The sequence below is a fragment of the Nannobrachium achirus genome, assembly GCF_963921795.1.
Source record: "Nannobrachium achirus genome assembly, chromosome: 15".
NCBI lineage: Eukaryota > Metazoa > Chordata > Actinopteri > Myctophiformes > Myctophidae > Nannobrachium > Nannobrachium achirus.
Genome location: NC_137822.1, coordinates 33614363 through 33633794, shown reverse-complemented (window position 1 = coordinate 33633794; position 19432 = coordinate 33614363). Strand labels below are relative to the sequence as shown.

The window sequence follows — 19432 nt, the reverse complement described above, 5'->3', positions numbered from 1 at the left end:
TCAGGAGGGGTCCGGGGAAAGGGATCAGTGTCAAGTTGACAGGTGTCAGGTTTCATGGTGGAGATTATCTTGGTAAGGGTGGGAAGTGTGATGGGAAGGAAGCTGTCCAATGTGGAGGTGCAGAGTCTGCAGACCAATTGGGCTGGTAATCATGTGGCACCAGGCCAAGCTCCATGCAGTAGCTTGGCACAGTCTAAAAACAGCTATGGAATGCTTCAATGACAAAGCATGTGGGGCAAACATTGTGCATCCAGATGTATTGTTGATGTTTGGAATGGCCTCCTGTCTGACAACAGAACTGACACAGTGACACTGATATATTATGACAGAGCCTGACCATGTAGAAGTTTGTGTGCTTGTCATAACAAATGCAATAAATCAGAACTGACCTGAATGGGCCAGTAATGTAAAACAGGATTAATATGATTTATAGAATGTATTCAGATATTGTATAATCTCAGAAGTCAGAATCCGATGTATAAATCTCAGAATTCAATCCTTGATAGAGAGATCAGTGTGACTCCACTCAGAACGGTAATGAGAACAGCTGCAAGGATGAGAAGATTCTTGGTTCCCTGCAGAGGACACAGTGAACCTATTAAATCAGACATTTTTGTAATGTTTTCCTAATGACATGTGATTTTATTCATTAGAACCTACCTTTATTTCTTTGAAGTAGAATATACTCCAAATAAGAGAAATTAATGCAGGGCCCTGTGGAAGCAGGCATTTGGTCAGAGTGGTGTACAGAGGCAATTGTTTTTATGACCATATATACAGTATATATAAACTCAATTATTACAAAAATATTAAACAAAAGTTGAATATTCATTTCAGTTAAAATAATGGAAAATACGATACACATCAAGTAAATACAATTTATTAGCACATTTCATATCACAAGTCGCAAGCATAGACTCAATCCTATAACACTGTAATGGACAGAATATCTTACTTATATATCAGTTATTATAGTACAATTTAGGACATTGACTCTTTGACTGTTCTTCTACTAAAGCTGTAGTCCTAATCAATTTGGTGTGTGTGAATTAAAGCTACTTTTCTTTACAGTGTGCTCTGTGCTGGTCCCCTTCTTTGATTCTATAATCAGAGATCCCTTTTTGATATATGCATTTTGTCCTACGCACATGTCAACCAACCTTTGAGGTGTGCATCAGCCTTTTCTTTAAAAAGAAATGGTGTGAGAATAAAACATTAAACCAATCTGTATGTTGATGCAATATAACTAACACAACTGTGTTGGTTGTAAATGGTCTACCTGCTCTTATGTAGTGTAACAAAAAGAAGTATTGCATGAGGGTTAAATTCATCCTATGCTCAAACAATCTTTCGCCCAACAGTGGAAATGTCAGCACTTTGGATTGCAGCTTTAAGAAAAGCAAATGATTTGGTGTAGTCAGAACTTACTGTGGTTCCAATGGGATATGTGATGACTGTCCCAAGGCAGTAACAGGCTGTGAAAAATGCACACTGAGAGGCAAACATCAGAGATGCTGCACAGAATGCTGAAAATACAGATTCAGTCAAAAATAATGCAAGCGTCCCATTTCCTGATTGAAAATGTGTTCTGATATGCAACAATGTATAATTTTAGGCTTAACCACTTTTAACCTGGTACCCACCCGTATTTCTGGCATGTCATTATTAGCCTGGAAAAATAAAATAAAAAGGCCCTCTGCAGATTAATTAGTCTGACCTGAACGGTTGTGATTGACTTTAGCTGCCCCCAAAGTTGTGTGGCACCAATCAGGGCCCAGTGTGCAAATATGGGATGGGTTTATCACCAGAGGCATTTCTTTTTAATCTGCCCATATAGGTTCCACAGAGAGATTCCTGACTAATATCCATGCAGTGATATTAACCTGGCCATGTTAGGCTATGTTATTATAGGTGGAAATGTTCAAGTGTTGTGAGCTTGAAGATCTGCAATTATCATTTGTCTTAAGACAATGTATATCAGTCAAACATACCAATGTTTACATTAAGAGCACCACCTGAATTAGTGAACCAAGATGAACCACGTACCTGGCAATATACACCGGGATGGTAAAACAGGTGCATTTTTCATCGCTGCACAATATCCCAAAAATGCTACCGATGTTAGAGTACTGACTCCAGTCATGTAAGGGAAAAGGTAGTCCAGATCTAAAGAGGATACATAAACCACGATGGCAATGTCAACGATCTTAATCTTCATATTAATCTTAATATTTGATGTATCTTGCAAATTTGACTAGTCTTGTCAAGTATTGTAGTACTTTGGTCTTACCTATCTGGCTAGCTTCAGGAAAGGATGTGGCATTCTTCAAGGAGTTGTTTTTAATGTATATTATTGGGGTATAAGCTCCTCCATAGAATAGCCCAGCCATAGTTGCAAGCGAGCAGCCTCTTTGAGGAAAAAGAAAATAACACCCAGTGTGAAGTGAGAGGTGCTTTTTATGAATACATTTTCATTAAAGCATCCTGCGATGCTTGGCCAATGAGCCAGTTGTGGGACACACACACACGCACGCACGCACGCACGCACGCACGCGCACACACACGTGTGTGTGTACTCTATATGGGTTTGAGCCCCGGCAATGTGTCGAGGTGTCCCAGAATAAGACGCTTAACCCCTTAACTGCTCCCCCTCTCACGCTCCCCAAAGAGAAGCACTCGGCTGGGTAAAGCGGAAAACTGAATTTCTTTCGTGGGACTGAAATAGGTCAAACTCATTATTTCTATCCTCTATGACTGTCAAACAAAGGCTCAGAAAAAGCCCCCGAAATGTCTTTAGAAGATTATACTTCTGCCATACAATGACGTATAAATGGGGGCAGGAGAAGACTTACATGATCTTCTTGTTGACAGGACTCAGTCTGTCAGTCCAGCTGGAGTGACGGTTCATATGAACATCAACAGACTGAACATAGTCACTGTCTTTGGAAGCAAGCTGAATGGACATGAGAAAAATACAGCCACTACAGAATATGACCACTACCATCATTATGGTACCTCTGTGTATTACACGATTGGTTAATTGTTCCATGCCACAGATATATATTCTAAATTCTAGAACATTATGCTGTAAGAGGCCTGTTGTTGTAGAGATAACGTTGTTAAATATATGAAATTTACACTGCAAATGAAAGAATAGTGAAGGTAATTGACCTGGTCTGAGTTTGTTCTGCATCTGTGAAGCAGCGGTTTCCTCTCCTCATCGTCCTCCTCATCGCGTCCAATTTCTTGTTCCTCCTCTGTCTTAATGAAGAACAGGATCAATACGCTAAAGATGAAGAGAAAACATGATAATTTTGGAGAGGAACTCTGTATATTATTTAGTTCTTAAATAATATCAACATTGTCATTGTTCTATTATATCAGATATCTTTGTTTTATATTTACTTAAAAATGAACTCTGTTAAAAGGAATCAAACATTTTGGTACGGTACATAACCTTATTGTTGCAAGTGAAGTTCCAATGTAGTTGAGTAGTGAATTTGGTACATCTTGTTTATCAAGACCAAACCAACCAAATCTAAAGTGCATACAGACATGAGTGAATGAAGAGCTGAACACAAACTTGTGGTGATAATATAGAATGACTGTTTCCTAATTTGTAGTAAAACCTTTGAAAAGTTGTAGAATATTATAATAATCACCTATAATCATGATATGAAGACCATTAAGTAAATAAGTGTACCTTGCAGTAGCCCATGCCATGAGAAGACAGAACTCTGACCAAATAAGAAAGCCCATTCCAAGTCCAATAGTCTTTATGATCGGTACAGTGGCCAGATTAGCTACGAAGACAGCAATGAAGGAGATACAATAAGAAAAAAAAAACACCATAGAAGAACACACACACACACACACACACACACACACACACACACACACACACACACACACTATTTTGCCTCATGATTGTGAATATACAGACAGACAGACAGACAGACAGACAGACAGACAGACAGACAGACAGACAGACAGACAGACACTATACCTATGGCAAAGAGGAAACCTCCGACCATGCTCAAGGCCCAGATTTCAGGGCAGCCCCTGATGACATACACCAGGAGAGATTCCAGAGCCATAGTGTTGCAAAACACAAACTGGAAGAACATACCTGTCAGGACATACAGAAAGGATTTACAACTCATATTTATACATAATCAATGGGAATTGATAAAAAAAAATTACAACATGCTGATTTGCTTTGCTATGGTAAAGGGAAGTTATAATAATTATGGTTGTTGATTTTTATCATTTCATTGAGAATATCATCACTGCGGGGCAGAAACCTTGTATCTCCAAGTTTCAAAAGTGTGCGGTGCAAGGCGTTGTGTGCTAATAGATCGGCTATTTAACACTATTTTAAATACATTCTTTGAATGATAAACACAAAACGAACGCTTTTGGAGATACATGGTTTCCACCCGACAACGACGATATATTATGTAGTGTGAGGCAGTCACCGTCTCCGGTGTCTACGCTTTTGACCGGCACCAGGGCTGAACCAAAGCCGATGACCGACACACCCAGGCAGACAAAACCCTCAATAAGAAGCCCTGACTGGGAGGTGTTTGTCTGGGCCAGAGAGATGTCGGATGCAACGGGTTGCCACCTTCTATCACCGATCCACCCTGGAACACAGAACACAGGGGGAGATACACAGAGGTAGACCACTGGTTCTCAATATGGGATCTGGGGTCCCCCAGAGATCCTTGAGGGGGTTCCATGGGATCCCCAGCTACAAGTAAATGATTGACAGTTAGGGACCAAATGGACCTTGGTGGTTCTCAAGCTCTCAGTCCTGTAGAAATTAGATAGGCATCAGAAATGTTGAGATTACTTGAGAATGTTGGTTACAGTCTTACACGGTACAGTCTATCATTTAATTCTCACAAATGTCACTTGCAAGACTCATAGATTCCCTTTAGGCAGGGACGTGCTGGCCATTGGGAAAAGCGGGACAACTCCCAAACGGCCGGTTCATTCCCGGCCGGTCCAGGCCGGCCATTAGGAAAATAATAATAATAATAATGTCGGCCTTCTTTCCATTTTGGGGGCTGGGCGGCCAACAAAGTAAATTGTCACTGTCGGGCAGAAACCTTGTATCTCCAACTTTCACATTTGTAAATTTTTTCGCAAAGCAAAGCCCTGGTTCATCGTACAAGGTTGTCGCACAAAAGTAGTGAAAACAGTAGATCTACAAGCACACAACGCCTCGCGGTACGAGGCGTTGTGTGAATGTAGATTGGCTGTTTTCACTAGTTTAAATCATTTTTAAAATGGTTTTAGACATACAAGGTTTCCACCCGACAATGACGAAATATAACTCATGTAATTGGCCCACTGGCTTGTCACTTGTCATGATCTGAAATGACAAATCTATGAGTAGCAGCAGCGCTATAGAGAGAAATCTCTCTCTATAGCACGCAATGAGGGCCTCTACAACTCTTTTTCCCGGGAACAATCAGGGGCCCAGCATGTCCCTGCCTTTAGGACAGGGGTCTTCAACGTTTTTCAGGTCAACGCGTCTTAGCTGAGAGAGAGAGAGAGAGAGATGAAGCAGGGACCTCCAATACATATACTGTAAACGGGTTTGCAGATTACACTTTTTCATAGATATCATGGCGCTTCATAGACTTGTTTAACAGGACTATCATAAGTGTTGTGTAAAATCAAATGATGTGGTTTTATATGGTATGTTGACATATATTTTCTATTAATATCTTGGATTCATGTTAATGTGTATTTTCAGACATTTAAACCCCCAATAGTAAGAACTTGTCCTGGTCTTTTTCCCCCTCTACACACCAAACCTCTTTGCTGAAAATAGCAGATCTACAAGTTCACCGCACCTCCCAAGCTTGTAGATCGGCTATTTTCGGCAAAGAAGTTTGCCGAAATGTTCCCCTAGAATAAGGATTCTAGGGTTCAAGTGAATAGTTTAAAACAAATAAAAAAAGTTTCCAATCACTGAATCACACAAATATTTGGAGACCCCGCTTGTAGTAACTGAGGATGTCCTAGGGGTCCCGGACCCCCTGTTGAAGACCCATGCTTTAGGAAGCATGATTTTAGCCTGAGTGTATGTTTTCTTCTTCGTTGAACTTTAGTTCCTGGATACAGTACAAGGAATGTGCAATGTAAGGCACTGAACTGTTAAGAAATCTGCAACGTAAAGCATCAAAGCGTAATTACAAGTGTCATATGAGTATGACTGCCATTCAGTTTACTATCCTGGCCCATAAAGTCTTCCAAGAATAGATATTAACAGCTTCTCCACAGCTTGTGCATTGCACAGTGTGCGATGCACAAGACCCAGGTATGTTGCAGATTTTGCTACAAATACAGAAATAAGTTATAATACAGTTATTCAACTGTTACATTCTATTAAATGATCAACACAGTCTTACATTAGGAAAGACATTCACATTTCATAAAATCTAAACAAAAAAACTGGAAATAGGCAACTGGAGAGACAAGTACACACAGACACACACACAGAGAGAGAGAGAGACAGACAGACAGACAGACAGACAGACAGACAGACAGAGATAGTTATATTACTTACAGTCATTGAGGATAGCTTGGGCTGAGCACACTGTCAGCACATGAAGAGCTACGTAAAGGATGTATCCTCCATTCATCTTGTTTTCCTTCCTGTTGTGGTAAACGTACACTGTAATGTACGCAATGCCCTTACATGTGATCAGAACAGAGGCATGACCTGGCTCATTGTATTGATCAGAGCAAAGGTACAGTGTGACTGCAGGAACTGGCTCAGTGGCAGGTTTTGCCATGCATGCACTCTCAACTCCATCATGTGTGGAGTTTAGTGACAAACCTTTGCACTCTACCAACCAATCTCTCAAGAACAGACTCTCTGATGCTACAAATGAAAAGGAATAAAACAGAGAGGGCGCTTGTCACAGGGCAGCCATGCCCATGCCCTATATACACACACAACTGACTGCTTCCTATAATATGCAAGGACTAATGGTTTTAAACTTGGTGTATTGAACTGTATATGCACCAATGTTGCTAATTGTCTCTCCTGCAAGGCTGGTGGCAATCCTTGTTTAATAGGAAGGTGCCAAGTGCTGTGGATGAGAGGGGTGTCACTATGCTTTATGTGTTTGTACTTTAAAGGTCATTAATTTGAAGTTCACCCAAATGCTTAATTGTAATGCATCATTGAGTATGTTTATGTTACTCTTAGCTGTGGGTTAGTTATGGAAGTATAATTATATGGAAGTGTTACTAATTGGGCTATGTCCTGAGGTATGATCCACTCTCTATTTAAGGGAGGTTGCAGGGACAGACAGGTTAGTTGGAGGTGTGCAGGAACACAGAAACATTGCTGAGGGAGAGCAGTAGCCTGGTATAACCAGCCTAGATAATGCATCTAGCTAACTAACTGTTTTAACATGGCTGGGATGTCTAGCTCAGCTAGGCTAGAGCTACAGAGCCTTGATCAAGCAGTGATCAAGGTGTATCCTGAAGAGAGCTTTTATCCAGTTTTCTTTAAAGCTGCGCTGACTGTGTTAGACCATCTTGGACTGTTCTTGGAGCCTTGGCCGCTCGGGCAACTTTACAACGCCATTTTCCCTTTTCTTCGATGATGGTTAGCCAGATTGACCGTCCTCAGAAAGACAGCTTTGCAATATTGTTTCTTTGCTAGCATCCTTGAGTTTAACAATAAAAAGGACATAATTAAATCGACCCACAAAAAACAAGTAAATTATTGGGATGAGATCAAAACCAAAAACCTCGACAACCATTGTTCCATAATATACGTCAGCATGACATGACATGTCCTGCAAGTATAACTTTCTGCAAGTTTAATAAAAGGGGAAAATAAATCAGTTGAATACAAGTAAATATAAGAATACAATAAAATGCCAGCTTTGTACACCTGTGGATTTACAGATTTGATACACTAAACAGATACTTAAGCCAAGTTCAGCCACATGCTTACTTCCAACCACCATGTTTTATGACAGTGCATGGTGATAATACAGTAAGAATTACAAGGCTGCATTCGATTTCTAGTCTCTACCTCAAAGAGGCTGTGGTTTTACATAAACTCAGTCAACTAGAGGCATTTTGGAGATATATGCACATCATATAGTGTATGATTCACATTAGACAATGACAGTGAAGAGTTTAACTGTATATACTACATATGCTGCGTGGTCCGCTTAGAGTGGGTGGGGAAGCATCATAGAGAATAGATATTGTTTTTTTGGAAAGCCATTAAAATGAATGTTGTTGTGATAATCAGCCCTACAAGTTTACTATGTGATTGATTCTTCTAACTAACACATCGTTGAATATCATAGTAAACTCATGTTACATGTTGGTTGTGCAAAATGCCCACCACCATTGTTTCCAATCGATTATATATACAGGGGGAAAAAAAGTATTTTATGTTGTATCAGACATAAGCATAACATTGTGATAACACACAGACATACAGTAAGATAAAGGAGCTTCTCACCTTGTACAGTGCAATTGGGACACGCAGGGTCTTCAACAACCAGTATAGGTTGCCTATACATTTAAATGACAAGAGCTATAGGGTGCCTTGTCATCAAAGGGCGAGCACCTCCCTCCAAAAATGCATACGGAGAGATACAGACTCTCTTTCTTGCCAAATGCCACTATCTCCCTCATGTACAGTGCTTGTTGATCTGAGCCTTGTGTGTTTGTGTCCATGGTGTCTGTTGTTACTGTTTGATTAGTAGTTTATTTATGTATTGTCACACTATGCTGCTGTAACGCCTCAATTTCCCAAGTACATCTCATCTCATATCTCATCAAGCAGTTGTTCCAGAAATAGATGGTGAAGAAAGGGAAGTTGGAAAGACACTTTCGAAGACTTCTCCAGCCGAGAAAACAAACACAAACTAGGTCAGATTGAAAGAGGTTAATACAGTGCATATGTGATTTGCTGACCGTGCGTCCTGCTACACAGAAAGATTTCTTACAGTTTGCAAACTGATCTTTGGCTATGAGCTCGACTTTGATTTGGGTGTAAGTATGGTGCCGTTGTTTGGTGCTGAAGAGGAAACAGGCTGGTGATCGTTTTCAAAAGCCAGGTTGGTTTCACCTCCACCGTCCACACTGGATATATTGTGTAGCTCCTGTCCAGAGACGGCAGGTGTTCTCCTCAGGTATGTCCGTTTGTAAATCTGATAGACTGGAACAAACACACACAAACCCACAATGTCAGCTGATTGTTTGTTAGATAGATAGATAGATAGATCGTTTGTGCTGTCAAACGATTCAACTATATGGAATCTCTGAAAAGGTTGTGGGGGTCCCTGCTTCATCTCTCACTTAACTAAGGGGTACTTGGCCTGAAAACGTTGAAGACCCCTGGTATACTGTACTGTTTCAATGGAAATGAACCACCAAGCTACACAGGGTGGTCAACTGGGTTCATGTTCATCCCCAAAAAGGGATGCTAAGGATCATTCAGATATTTCTAACTTGTACTCTTAATATGCGATTAACAACTTTTGTTTTTGTTCATGTGTTTTCTTGCAGTGTCACCTGTGACCAGCAGGAGGCCATTCAGCAGTTGGAAGGTCCCATATATGAGGGGAAAGGTGAACATTAGAACGAGCTGCTCTGGAGGGAAGGACAGCTGCAACACTGTGGAACAGATCTGAACATTCTGGGCTCCTGTCTCCATGGCAATGGTCCGACATCTGTAAACATCAGTGGGAATTTTAAGTCAAAGGTAGACGATATCCTAATATACGTCATTGTCGCTTGCTGAAGATAAGCAATATTCTCAGCAAGTGACACGGTCTTCGACAAAGTAGCTATAAAGTTGCTATAAGTAGTGGAATGGGGAAATTATGTTATGAAAATGCTTAGGGTGTTTGGAGGGAAATGTACCCAACTAGTCGGGATTATACTTACTTCAGCGCCCCTCACTCTATATATGCCAGGCTGGACTACTTTCTTATGTTTAATAGGGACCTCCATAGAATAAAAAATTGTACTATAGGCCCAATAGCATTATCAGATCATAGCCCTATCTATATGACATTGAATATAACTGGAAAACCAATATCTACTCTCTGGAGACTTAATTCAAGCATTATGAACAGTCCTGTGACTAGGGAAAATATGAAAAAAGATATTGAATCATTTCTTGAACTTAATGATAATGGTGAGGTAACTCCAGCTATACTTTGGGATAGTCTTAAGGCTGTAACTAGGGGCCAAATAATTGCCCTGACTTCCCTAACAAAGAAACTACGGAAACAAAAAATACAGGATCTGGAAATTAAACTTAAACATCTACAAAGAGAACATGCAAATAGCCTGGACCCCGGGGTGAAGCGTGAGATGGGGGAAGTGAAAAATGAGCTAGATGAATTAGGAACACAAGAAATAAAAAAGTCACTATTATTCACTAGACAACGGTATTATGAGGTGGGAGGGAAGTCAATGCGTCTTCTAGCCTACAGACTGAGAAAGCAACAGGCCGACAATACCATCCATAGGATCAAGAACCCTGAAACGGGGAAAATGGAGAGCAGCCTAGAGAAAATTAAGGAAAGTTTTAATACATATTATAAGAAACTATACTCCCAGCCAAAAGATGTTGATGAGCTCAAAATTGAAGCGCTTCTCTCATCTCTCGACCTACCCTCGGTAACAGAAGGCCAAAACAAAGCACTACTAGCCAAAATAACAATTGAGGAAGTTGAGTCTGCTATTTCCAGATTGAAAACAGGAAAAGCCCCTGGACCAGATGGGTTCTCGGCCGAGTACTTTAAGGGTCTGAAGGACACCCTGGCCCCAATACTTATGAGAACTTTTAACTGGGTAATGCGGACTGGTGAAACACCACCATCCTGGAAAGATGCAGTAATATCAGTTATTCCGAAGGAAGGGAAGGACAGAGCAGAATGTGGCAGCTACCGGCCGATTAGTATACTAAATTTGGATTACAAACTATTTACATCTATCCTGACTCAGAGACTTGACTCCTTATGGCCGTTATTAATAAATTATGACCAAGCTGGGTTCATAAGACAACGCCAGACACAAGACAATATTAAAAGATCTTTACATATTGTAAATCATATTACACAGAGTGGGGAGGAGGCGGCATTGATAAGTTGTGATGCTCGAAAAGCTTATGATTCAGTGTACTGGTGCTTCCTGTTTAAGGTACTAGAGAGGTTTGGATTCCATGAGTCCTTTATTGGAATACTCCAGTCACTATATAAAAACCCGACTGCTAGAATTAAAATAAACGGTGATTTATCAGAACCCTTTAAATTGGAGAGAGGAGTCAGACAGGGAGACTGCGTCTCCTGCGGGCTCTTCGCCGCATTCATTGAACCACTAAGCCAAATGATCAGACAAAATCAAAACATTAAGGGAATAAACATGGCAGATGGTGAACATAAGCTGGCTCTTTTCGCGGACGATGTGTTAATATATGTAGGCCAGCCCACACAGACAGTTCCCATTTTAATGGAGACACTAGAGGAATTTGGAGCCCTTTCGGGCTATATGCTCAATGTTGACAAGACCCAGGTTATTTCCTTTAATTACAACCCACCTGCTTGTCTGGTGGGCAAGTATAACCTGAAATGGGATTCGGAATCGATACGATACCTGGGGATTGTCCTGCCCAAAGATATCTCAAAATTAAAAGAACTTAATTATGGACCACTAAATGACCAAGTTAAATCGGACGTTGCACGATGGAGCTTGTTACCCTTTCTGGGCCTGAGTGCTAGAATAGATACTGTTAAAATGAACATCCTACCGCGACTGCTCTACCTATTTCAGTCACTCCCAGTGGAGGTGTCATCGAACCAGTTCAAGGAATGGGATAAATTAGTATCTAAATTTATTTGGCAGGGCAAGAGGCCTAGGATTAGATATAAAACACTACAGCTGAAAAGGGAGCAGGGAGGTTTAGGCCTTCCATGCCTATATGATTACTATTGTGCAGCCCAACTGAGACCTCTTGTGTACTGGTTCAACACATCATATGTGGCAAGGTGGAAAGACATTGAAAAGGCACTGATTCAAGGAGTCCCCCTGGCAGCAGTAATAGGGGACGAAAAGCTAATTAATAAAATTAGGGATAAAAACAACCCATGGATAAATATCTCATTAAAAATTTGGCAAGAAACGGTGAAGAAATTTGGGCTGGGGAAGGGAATTAAAATGCTAAGATGGTGTGCATACGACACAGACTTTCTCCCAAACATAAATGATAATAGATTTAGGATATGGATTGGTAGGGGGATAACATATCACTACACACTCGTACACAAGGGGGTACTCAAGAGCTTTGAATCTGTTCAAAAGAAACATGGTCTTGAAAAATGTGATCTGTATAGATACTTCCAGCTTAGACACTATATTAACCAGGAGGTGAAGGATGCCATGCATCTGGAATCCTCAGGGATTCTGGGGGTATTTCTGTCTGCTGATAAGCCAAACTGTAGTAGGATAATTTCCGGATTATATAATGGTCTCCAACAGAATGACATCGAAGGTACAGCATATGTTATGGATAAATGGCGGGATGAAGGTAATTTTACCATGACCATGGAAGAATGGGAGAAAACGTGCACAGTAATATGGGAAACATCAAGTTCAAAGACATGGAGAGAATTTAATTGGAAAAACCATATAAGGTACTTCATAACACCTTTGCAAAAAAGATATAGTGAAACAGGTGCAGACTGTTGGAGATCATGTGAGCAAGGTATTGCAAACCATTACCATGTCTTTTGGGACTGTCCAGTCTTGAGTTCCTACTGGAAGGATATTCACAAACACCTGGAAGCGGTCTTGGGTTTTGATATCCCATTTCAATTCGACACATTGTATTTGGGTAACCTTCCTTATGAAGAACTAGACAGCAATGACAAGAAATTGCTCTTGATCCTTCTAGTAGCGAGCAAAAAGGCTATCACAAGAAAGTGGATGCAACCACAGCAACCTACTGTGGATGACTGGATTGAGGTGGTCCATGACATATATAAAATGGAAAAATTGACTTACTTAATAAGGGACCAAGAGGAGAAATTCCTGTGGATTTGGGACAAGTGGACTGGATATGTGAGACAGTTTCGATCTGACTTTGGCTGACTGGTCTGATAATGCGGATGTTGGTGCTAAAAATGTAATGTTTGTCCTCTTGTAAATTTGCCTAGACCTTATACCTTTTTCTCACGCATGTAACTGTTCTTGTAATAAGTGAAAAAGTGAAAGCGTTTCCCGTAATGTAACTGCCCTGCTGCTGCTCTTTTTCTTTTCGTTTCTTTTCTTTTTCATTCATTTGTTACTGTTGAAAATTGGTCATCAAAGAGGTTGTTTTTCATTTTGTTGAAATATTGAAGATTTGTGAATGTAATAATGATGATCCAAATAAAAACAGAATTAAAAAAAAAAAAAAAAAATGCTTAGGGTAAACTGACCTGTGGTTTCCTAAATATGTCAGGTAATTAATGTCTTTGCTAGAAGAGATTCACTTTAATAATCCCCCTTTTGTACTTAGGGTTAGGCCAAGGGCCTAAGATAAGGGGGTGGGGGTGTCAAGGTCTCTTCTACTCCTCTCTGATTGATGTATTTTTTAGATAACTTTCCTGATGTACAACTCAATTAGGGCAATTAGACAAACAGCAATGCCTTTAAGCTCAGTGACTGTCTGTCTTGAGCCATTCTGTTTTCTGCTCTTCTCTTAGCTAGAGACAGCAGTTGTTCTCCTCAGGTATTTCCGTTTGTAAATCTGATAGACTGGAACAAACACACACAAACCCACAATGTCAGCTGATTGTTAGAGATACAGTAGGGTTAGGGTTATCACTCACAAGCATTCAGTCATTTGTTCATCAGTACGTTGTTTACACATACATTATACCCTAAAGGACTACAATGACAATAAGCTGTCAGCTTTATTGTGTTTTACATTTTGATAAAGGTTTATGTATTGTACATATACAGTATCTCAATAAAGATGTCAAAGTCTTGCACAATTGCTATTTGTCGTGTAGTAGAGAGACAGACACCTGAGGAAGGGGGTCTGTAAAAAAACTTCTTTCCAGATTAGCTAAATCACTCCATGGAATGCATGCATCCTTTCAATCATGTTTCCTCTTTTCACCATTTCTATTTTGTAATAAACACTTATTATACTATAGTCCCTTTGAGGCCTTATTTTGAGCATTTGTTTATAGGATACATTCTTCCGCATCAGTAGTCACAGATTATGAAACCTTTGATGATGGTCACCTGGATTGCACCATTTTAATTTAATGAAAGATATGTGCTTACAGGTGAAAGCCTGACCATAATGTTATTTTTGTATTCTGGCCCCTATAAAAACATAAACATGTAAACTTCTGTAGAAGCAGGAAATGGTTATCCGCACAAGAAGGAGGATCAGGAGGCCCCGAGAGATGGTCACAAAATACCACAACCAGCGCAGTGGTTACATCCAGTTGGAAATCTACTCAAGTATACTCAAATACCAGAAAAGTGCTGAGACGCTAGAGAAAAGGGCTGATGTAAGCATTATCTGAACACATGGTATAGATCCATGACCTCTTTCAAAATCTTTAAAGAATCTATCTTTACTCAACTTCAAACATCCTGTTCCTGTTTCTACTGTAATTGCCCCTGATTGTTTTCTTTGTCAGCTATAATTCATCTTGCGAATCATATGGTGCATGTGCATGTCTGTATTCTGTGTATTTGTATAGGTATGTTAATACTTGTAACTGCATGTGCATGCATGCCATGGTTTGTCGTTTTTGTTTTTGCTTTTGTTCATTTAGCTTTCGTGGATACATCAATGCATGATGTCTGTTATTCTGTGGTGATCAGGTGGGGTGGGAGTGGCCAATTTCGGGAAAGCTTTTTGTTTTTTTGTCAAGTTGTCATATCGGAAACAGATCACATGTATAGTGTTGTATGGATTCATGAACAAAAGATGAATGAATGAGCTTGGATATTTTGCGAAAGAGCAGAGTTTGGTGCCAAGAGTTGCCGAGAAATCCAGTAAAATGGGAGCCAAAACAGATTAATAGGGGCCCCGGAGAGATTATCCCAACTGGAAAGAATAGAGAAGACATTATATAATTTTGATATTGAGCAATATGGGGACTGGGGAGGAGTGGGTTTCTGATAGTGCCCCGACTTCACCAAGGATGAGTCAGTGCGTTAGGGAGAGAATTGTACCTGCTACTATTGCTACAACTGCTTACTGCTTGTTACCTTAGTAACTGTAATAAACTGAAGAAACCTGAAGACTCATCTACTTGATTTATTTCTATACATTTAATGTTTGGTGATTGACACTCCCGGACTTAGTCCATCAAATTCTACAAGTTGCAAGTCAAAGAAATCCAACGCTTCTTTCCTGTTTCTGCTGTTCTATACTCCTTAGACTCTATATGTTGTTCTAATAATATTCAGCTTGGAAGTTGTCACAGAGAATGGACACATATTGTAAAACTGTTCAGGTACAACTCCTGTCCCTTCTCACCTCTGCCATGGCTGCCTGAGAATGACGGCGATGACGAAGCCAGCGCTGTAGCCAATGAGAGGGAAGACAGAGCCGATGATGATGAGTGAGGTATCTGCATTCCAGGAACCTTTATATAGTAGAGCACTGGCGATACCAACCACGAGCAGCAGAAGACCTCCAACCACAGACCCCACCTGAAAGCAATAAGGACGTTTAAGGAAAATAATGATAACAGACAGTCAGACAGACACCACCTTCATCTCCAGTCAAATTACAAGAAAGAAATACAGAAACTGTTATAAAAATGGTAAAAGCTGTATAGATTGAATGGCATGAAAAGTACCTTCAATATAGTTTTTGCTGTTTCAGGCCACTTGTAGTTGACAAAAACACCACAGGCCACAGGCGCAACCAGGGTGATAAGAGTAATACCTATGATAAATGTAACAATAAATTATATTTACAAGAGCTGTTAAGAGCTGTTAAATGATAACATTTAAAGGGGAGAACCACCCATTTTCAATAATGAACTGTCATTAATATACCTTAGAGTTGTTATGTGGTCTGTGGAAATAAGAAAAAGGTCCCCCCCTTCTTTGTTGCCTAGAACTGGAGGATTGATTTTGGGATTTGTGTTGCAAAGTACACCGTTTTCTTATTTCCACATAACAACTCAAAGGTATATTAATGACATGGTTCAATATTGAAAATGGGTGGTTCCTTTAATGATACTTCCATCACCCCATGCTTCCTCAAAAGCTACAGAAGTTAGTAAGTTAGTTATTAGTAAGTGAGTTATATACAGTACAGTTAGATAGTTCCAAGGCATGGTTTTGGAGTCCTTTTCAACTGATTCAATGTGGATTTGATATGGTATTTAGGGCAGATAAAAAGTATAGAAGTAAAGTAAGTGATCGCAGCTTACAATTGTTTTCCAATGTATAATTCTGATGGCCCGGTTAGCAACAGTACTGTTCATAGGTTGATGCATGGAGGCACAAACCTTGGACATTTATTCATTAATTAATTGAAAATGAATTCATTGTTTGACTGCTGACAACGGCCATGTTTTTCAATAATTAGATGTATGCTTGTGATGCACCGTGCTTTACTTTATCAAAGATACTACAGAACCAAAACATATAGATCACACAAGAACAGAATTTCACATTCTTATCATCTTCCATGAAACCACAGAAACTCCAGAAGGCTAGACTAAAATGAATTGTAAAAGTATGGAGATTATAAAGAACACATTTCCTACCCATGTTCATATATGGAATTGTAATGTGTCCTGCCTCCACCCAGGCATGAGTGTAAACATAAAGACAGAGCGGCATCATGCCCAGACCGAGCACCGTGGAACAGCTTGTCATGGTGATACTATAGCAAGAGAAGAAGACATCAACAACATGGGTAGCTGATAGGAAAGGACACATTTCCTGTTGTCAACTCAGCTTACACGATCTGCCTTCACATATCTGAATTAAACAGGCATAGATGCTTTTGAATCACATCTTGTTCCACCTCTGCTCATTCTATTCGTACAACTTTATAGATGATAAGATAGGCTACTAACTGGCTGACCCTCAGGACCTGTGTAAAGATATGCCACATCACAGCTTACGCATACAGACATGCCATATTCTGAAAAAATATTACAATTTGTTTTGACCTAATATCGATATTGTGACGTTAATATTGTATATATTGTGATGAAAAACATTTATAAATATTTTTGAATTTAAATAGCAGATCCACAAGCTCACAATGAGTTGTGAGCTTGTAGTTCTATTTGTGCTAAAATCAACAACTTTTGAATGTTTTAAAAGGGACTTAAATGATTAAAGCCTCAATATCCAAAATCCCAGACGATATCTAGCCTCATATCACGATATCCATATAATATCAATATTAACCAGCCCTATTCTGACAGAGCAAAACAAGACCGCCTGAAACAGTGACATTCCCTCTGTACCTGAGGTCCATGTCTCCATCCATCCAGTACGTGATGATGTTTGAGATGACCCCTCCTGGACAGCTGCCCATGATGACAATGGCCACTGCCTGGACAGGCAGCACCCTGAAACCAGTGGCTAGCAGGTACGCCGTCAAGGGCATCAGACCAAACTGGCACGCCAGGCCCACCAGGACCCCCCATGGCCGGCGCAGGTGAGAGCAGAGCTTGGACACTTCCACAGTGCAGCCCAGGGAGAAGACCACCAGGGCCAGCATGAAGGTCAGGACCACACTGAGAGCCTTGTGGAGGCCTCCGTCTCCCCCGAGATCCACCAGAGATCCATTCCCTACCGAGGAAGATCCACTGCTGTTGTTCATCGTGGTCAGTCGGGTGATAATGTAATAACAATGCGACTGAGACGGGGAACTCAAGGTGAACACATGATCCTCCTCCTGGCTCAAGCTTCCCTCTGCATTCTTCAGCCTGACGTCTTCTTGCCATGTTCTACTCCCTCCGCCTGGTCCTGTGGAATGCACGTTGCCACTGGAAACCAATCGGATTAACCCTTCTGGTGTTTATTACTTACAGCAGTGGTTCTCAATCTTTTTAATTTCAAGGACCCACAGCTTGAAAGGCATTAGGCCACAGAACCCTGTTTGATATGATTTTGATCTCTAGTGGGGGACCCCAATTTACACTGAACAATCGTCAGTGTTAATTTAACTCTGAGTGCACAAATTGAACCAAGTGGATCCCGTAAGGTCCTTTTAGTTCCATTTGTACTCTCAGAGTTATAGGCCTGTAACCCCTCAAGGACCCCCTGGACCCCATGTTGAGAACCGGTGATTTACACTATGATTTAGTGTTGGTTAATGTCACAATGGTGTAACTAAGTGACTGTTACTCAGGGTAGACTTGTAGTTCCAAGGACACATTTTCAAAGCAACTCAAGTAGCAACTTTAGTAGCTCGATAGTATCTGTACTGAATTGCAATCAGTAATTCTTGTACCTATGCAAGCATGCAAGATACTGCAGGCCAAAAACACACAGGATGTCACTGTTGAAGTATGACTCATCTTATAACACCTAAATAGATAATGCACAGTATCATACTGTATGTATTTTCCCTTTAGGACTCTGGCCAGCATAATGTCTGTCCCATCGTTGTCTATCTCAATCAGTCATTATGATTCACTTCTTCCAGCCACCCGACTGAAAATGTAGTACTGTATGTTCTGCATGTGTTAAATAAATGTCAAACCTGTCGCGTGACACTGCCTGTCATTTTTGTTCCCTGAATAATTCCAGTGAATCACAAAACACCCTTAATTAAGGGAAGGGGAGCTGCTTATTGTAGGTTAGGACCACAACTGAGTTCTACTGAATTCACAATTTTTATATCAAGATAATATCTAAGCAATATGATGATTAGATATTAGTTTCAGTTTCTTAGATTGTAAAGCACAAGATAATTTGCACACCTGAAACAAGCAGACACAGATCAAATCTCCCATCTTTAAATTCATAGTGAGTGTGCATACTGTATCTGTCCCGACTCCCTGCCTATCTCAAGAACCGTTCAGCAAGGTTGTCTTATTTTATGTTGATCTTGGCTACACATTTCTGTAAACACCTGGGACACAAAGTTCTGCCCTCGGTCTGAGTGGAGCTCAGGGTGGGTACTGAAATGGGTGGCTGAACAATGAACATTACTTGTACCAAGGCCTCAACCACAGACATTGCTGGTATAAAAGAGCTAACAGTCTTAATTGAAAGAGGGCAAACATGTTCCCACCTTAAGCGGTGTTCATCAGGGGGATACGCTTGAAGTCGAAACATGTCGGCATTTACTTAGTTTTAATAAAGGCTGTTTATCAGGGATATGGTTGCAAGAATCAGGGGGGGGGGGGGATAATACTCGGAAGCCTTTGGTCTC

The 19432-nt window shown here is 40.4% G+C and overlaps 2 protein-coding genes across 2 annotated transcripts; both read right to left on the bottom strand.

The window, feature by feature from the left end:
- Positions 1–485: 485 nt before the first annotated feature.
- Positions 486–6659, bottom strand: LOC308299785 (transmembrane protein 144-like; the record flags this gene model as incomplete). Its single annotated transcript, XM_080743573.1, has 11 exons — positions 486–575; positions 1429–1475; positions 2047–2166; positions 2291–2409; positions 2853–2953; positions 3172–3286; positions 3458–3538; positions 3704–3803; positions 4007–4129; positions 4479–4646; positions 6584–6659. The coding sequence occupies 11 exons, from the start codon at positions 6657–6659 to the stop codon at positions 486–488; spliced, it is 1140 nt and encodes a 379-aa protein (XP_080599699.1).
- Positions 6660–8675: 2016 nt separating this feature from the next.
- On the bottom strand, positions 8676–17961 carry LOC308299510 (sodium-dependent organic anion transporter-like). Its single transcript, XM_080743291.1, has 6 exons — positions 17514–17961; positions 16800–16918; positions 15879–15967; positions 15554–15729; positions 9571–9728; positions 8676–9214 (listed from the first exon to the last, which is right to left on the bottom strand). Exons 1-6 carry the CDS (start codon positions 17870–17872, stop codon positions 9024–9026), a joined length of 1092 nt encoding a protein of 363 aa, XP_080599417.1. The 5' UTR covers positions 17873–17961; the 3' UTR covers positions 8676–9023.
- Between the last annotated feature and the right edge of the window lie 1471 nt (positions 17962–19432).

Excerpts from the sequence above, each read along its gene's own strand:
- LOC308299510 (XM_080743291.1), bottom strand. The coding sequence starts at position 17,872 with ATGAACAACAGCAGTGGATCTTCCTCGGTAGGGAATGGATCTCTGGTG. Across the intron at positions 16,919-17,513 it reads GATGGAGACATGGACCTCAG|TATCACCATGACAAGCTGTT; the intron begins GTACAGAGGGAA and ends CTCTTGCTATAG. Across the intron at positions 9,729-15,553 it reads CTCAGGCAGCCATGGCAGAG|ATGTCGGACCATTGCCATGG; the intron begins GTGAGAAGGGAC and ends TGATGTTTACAG.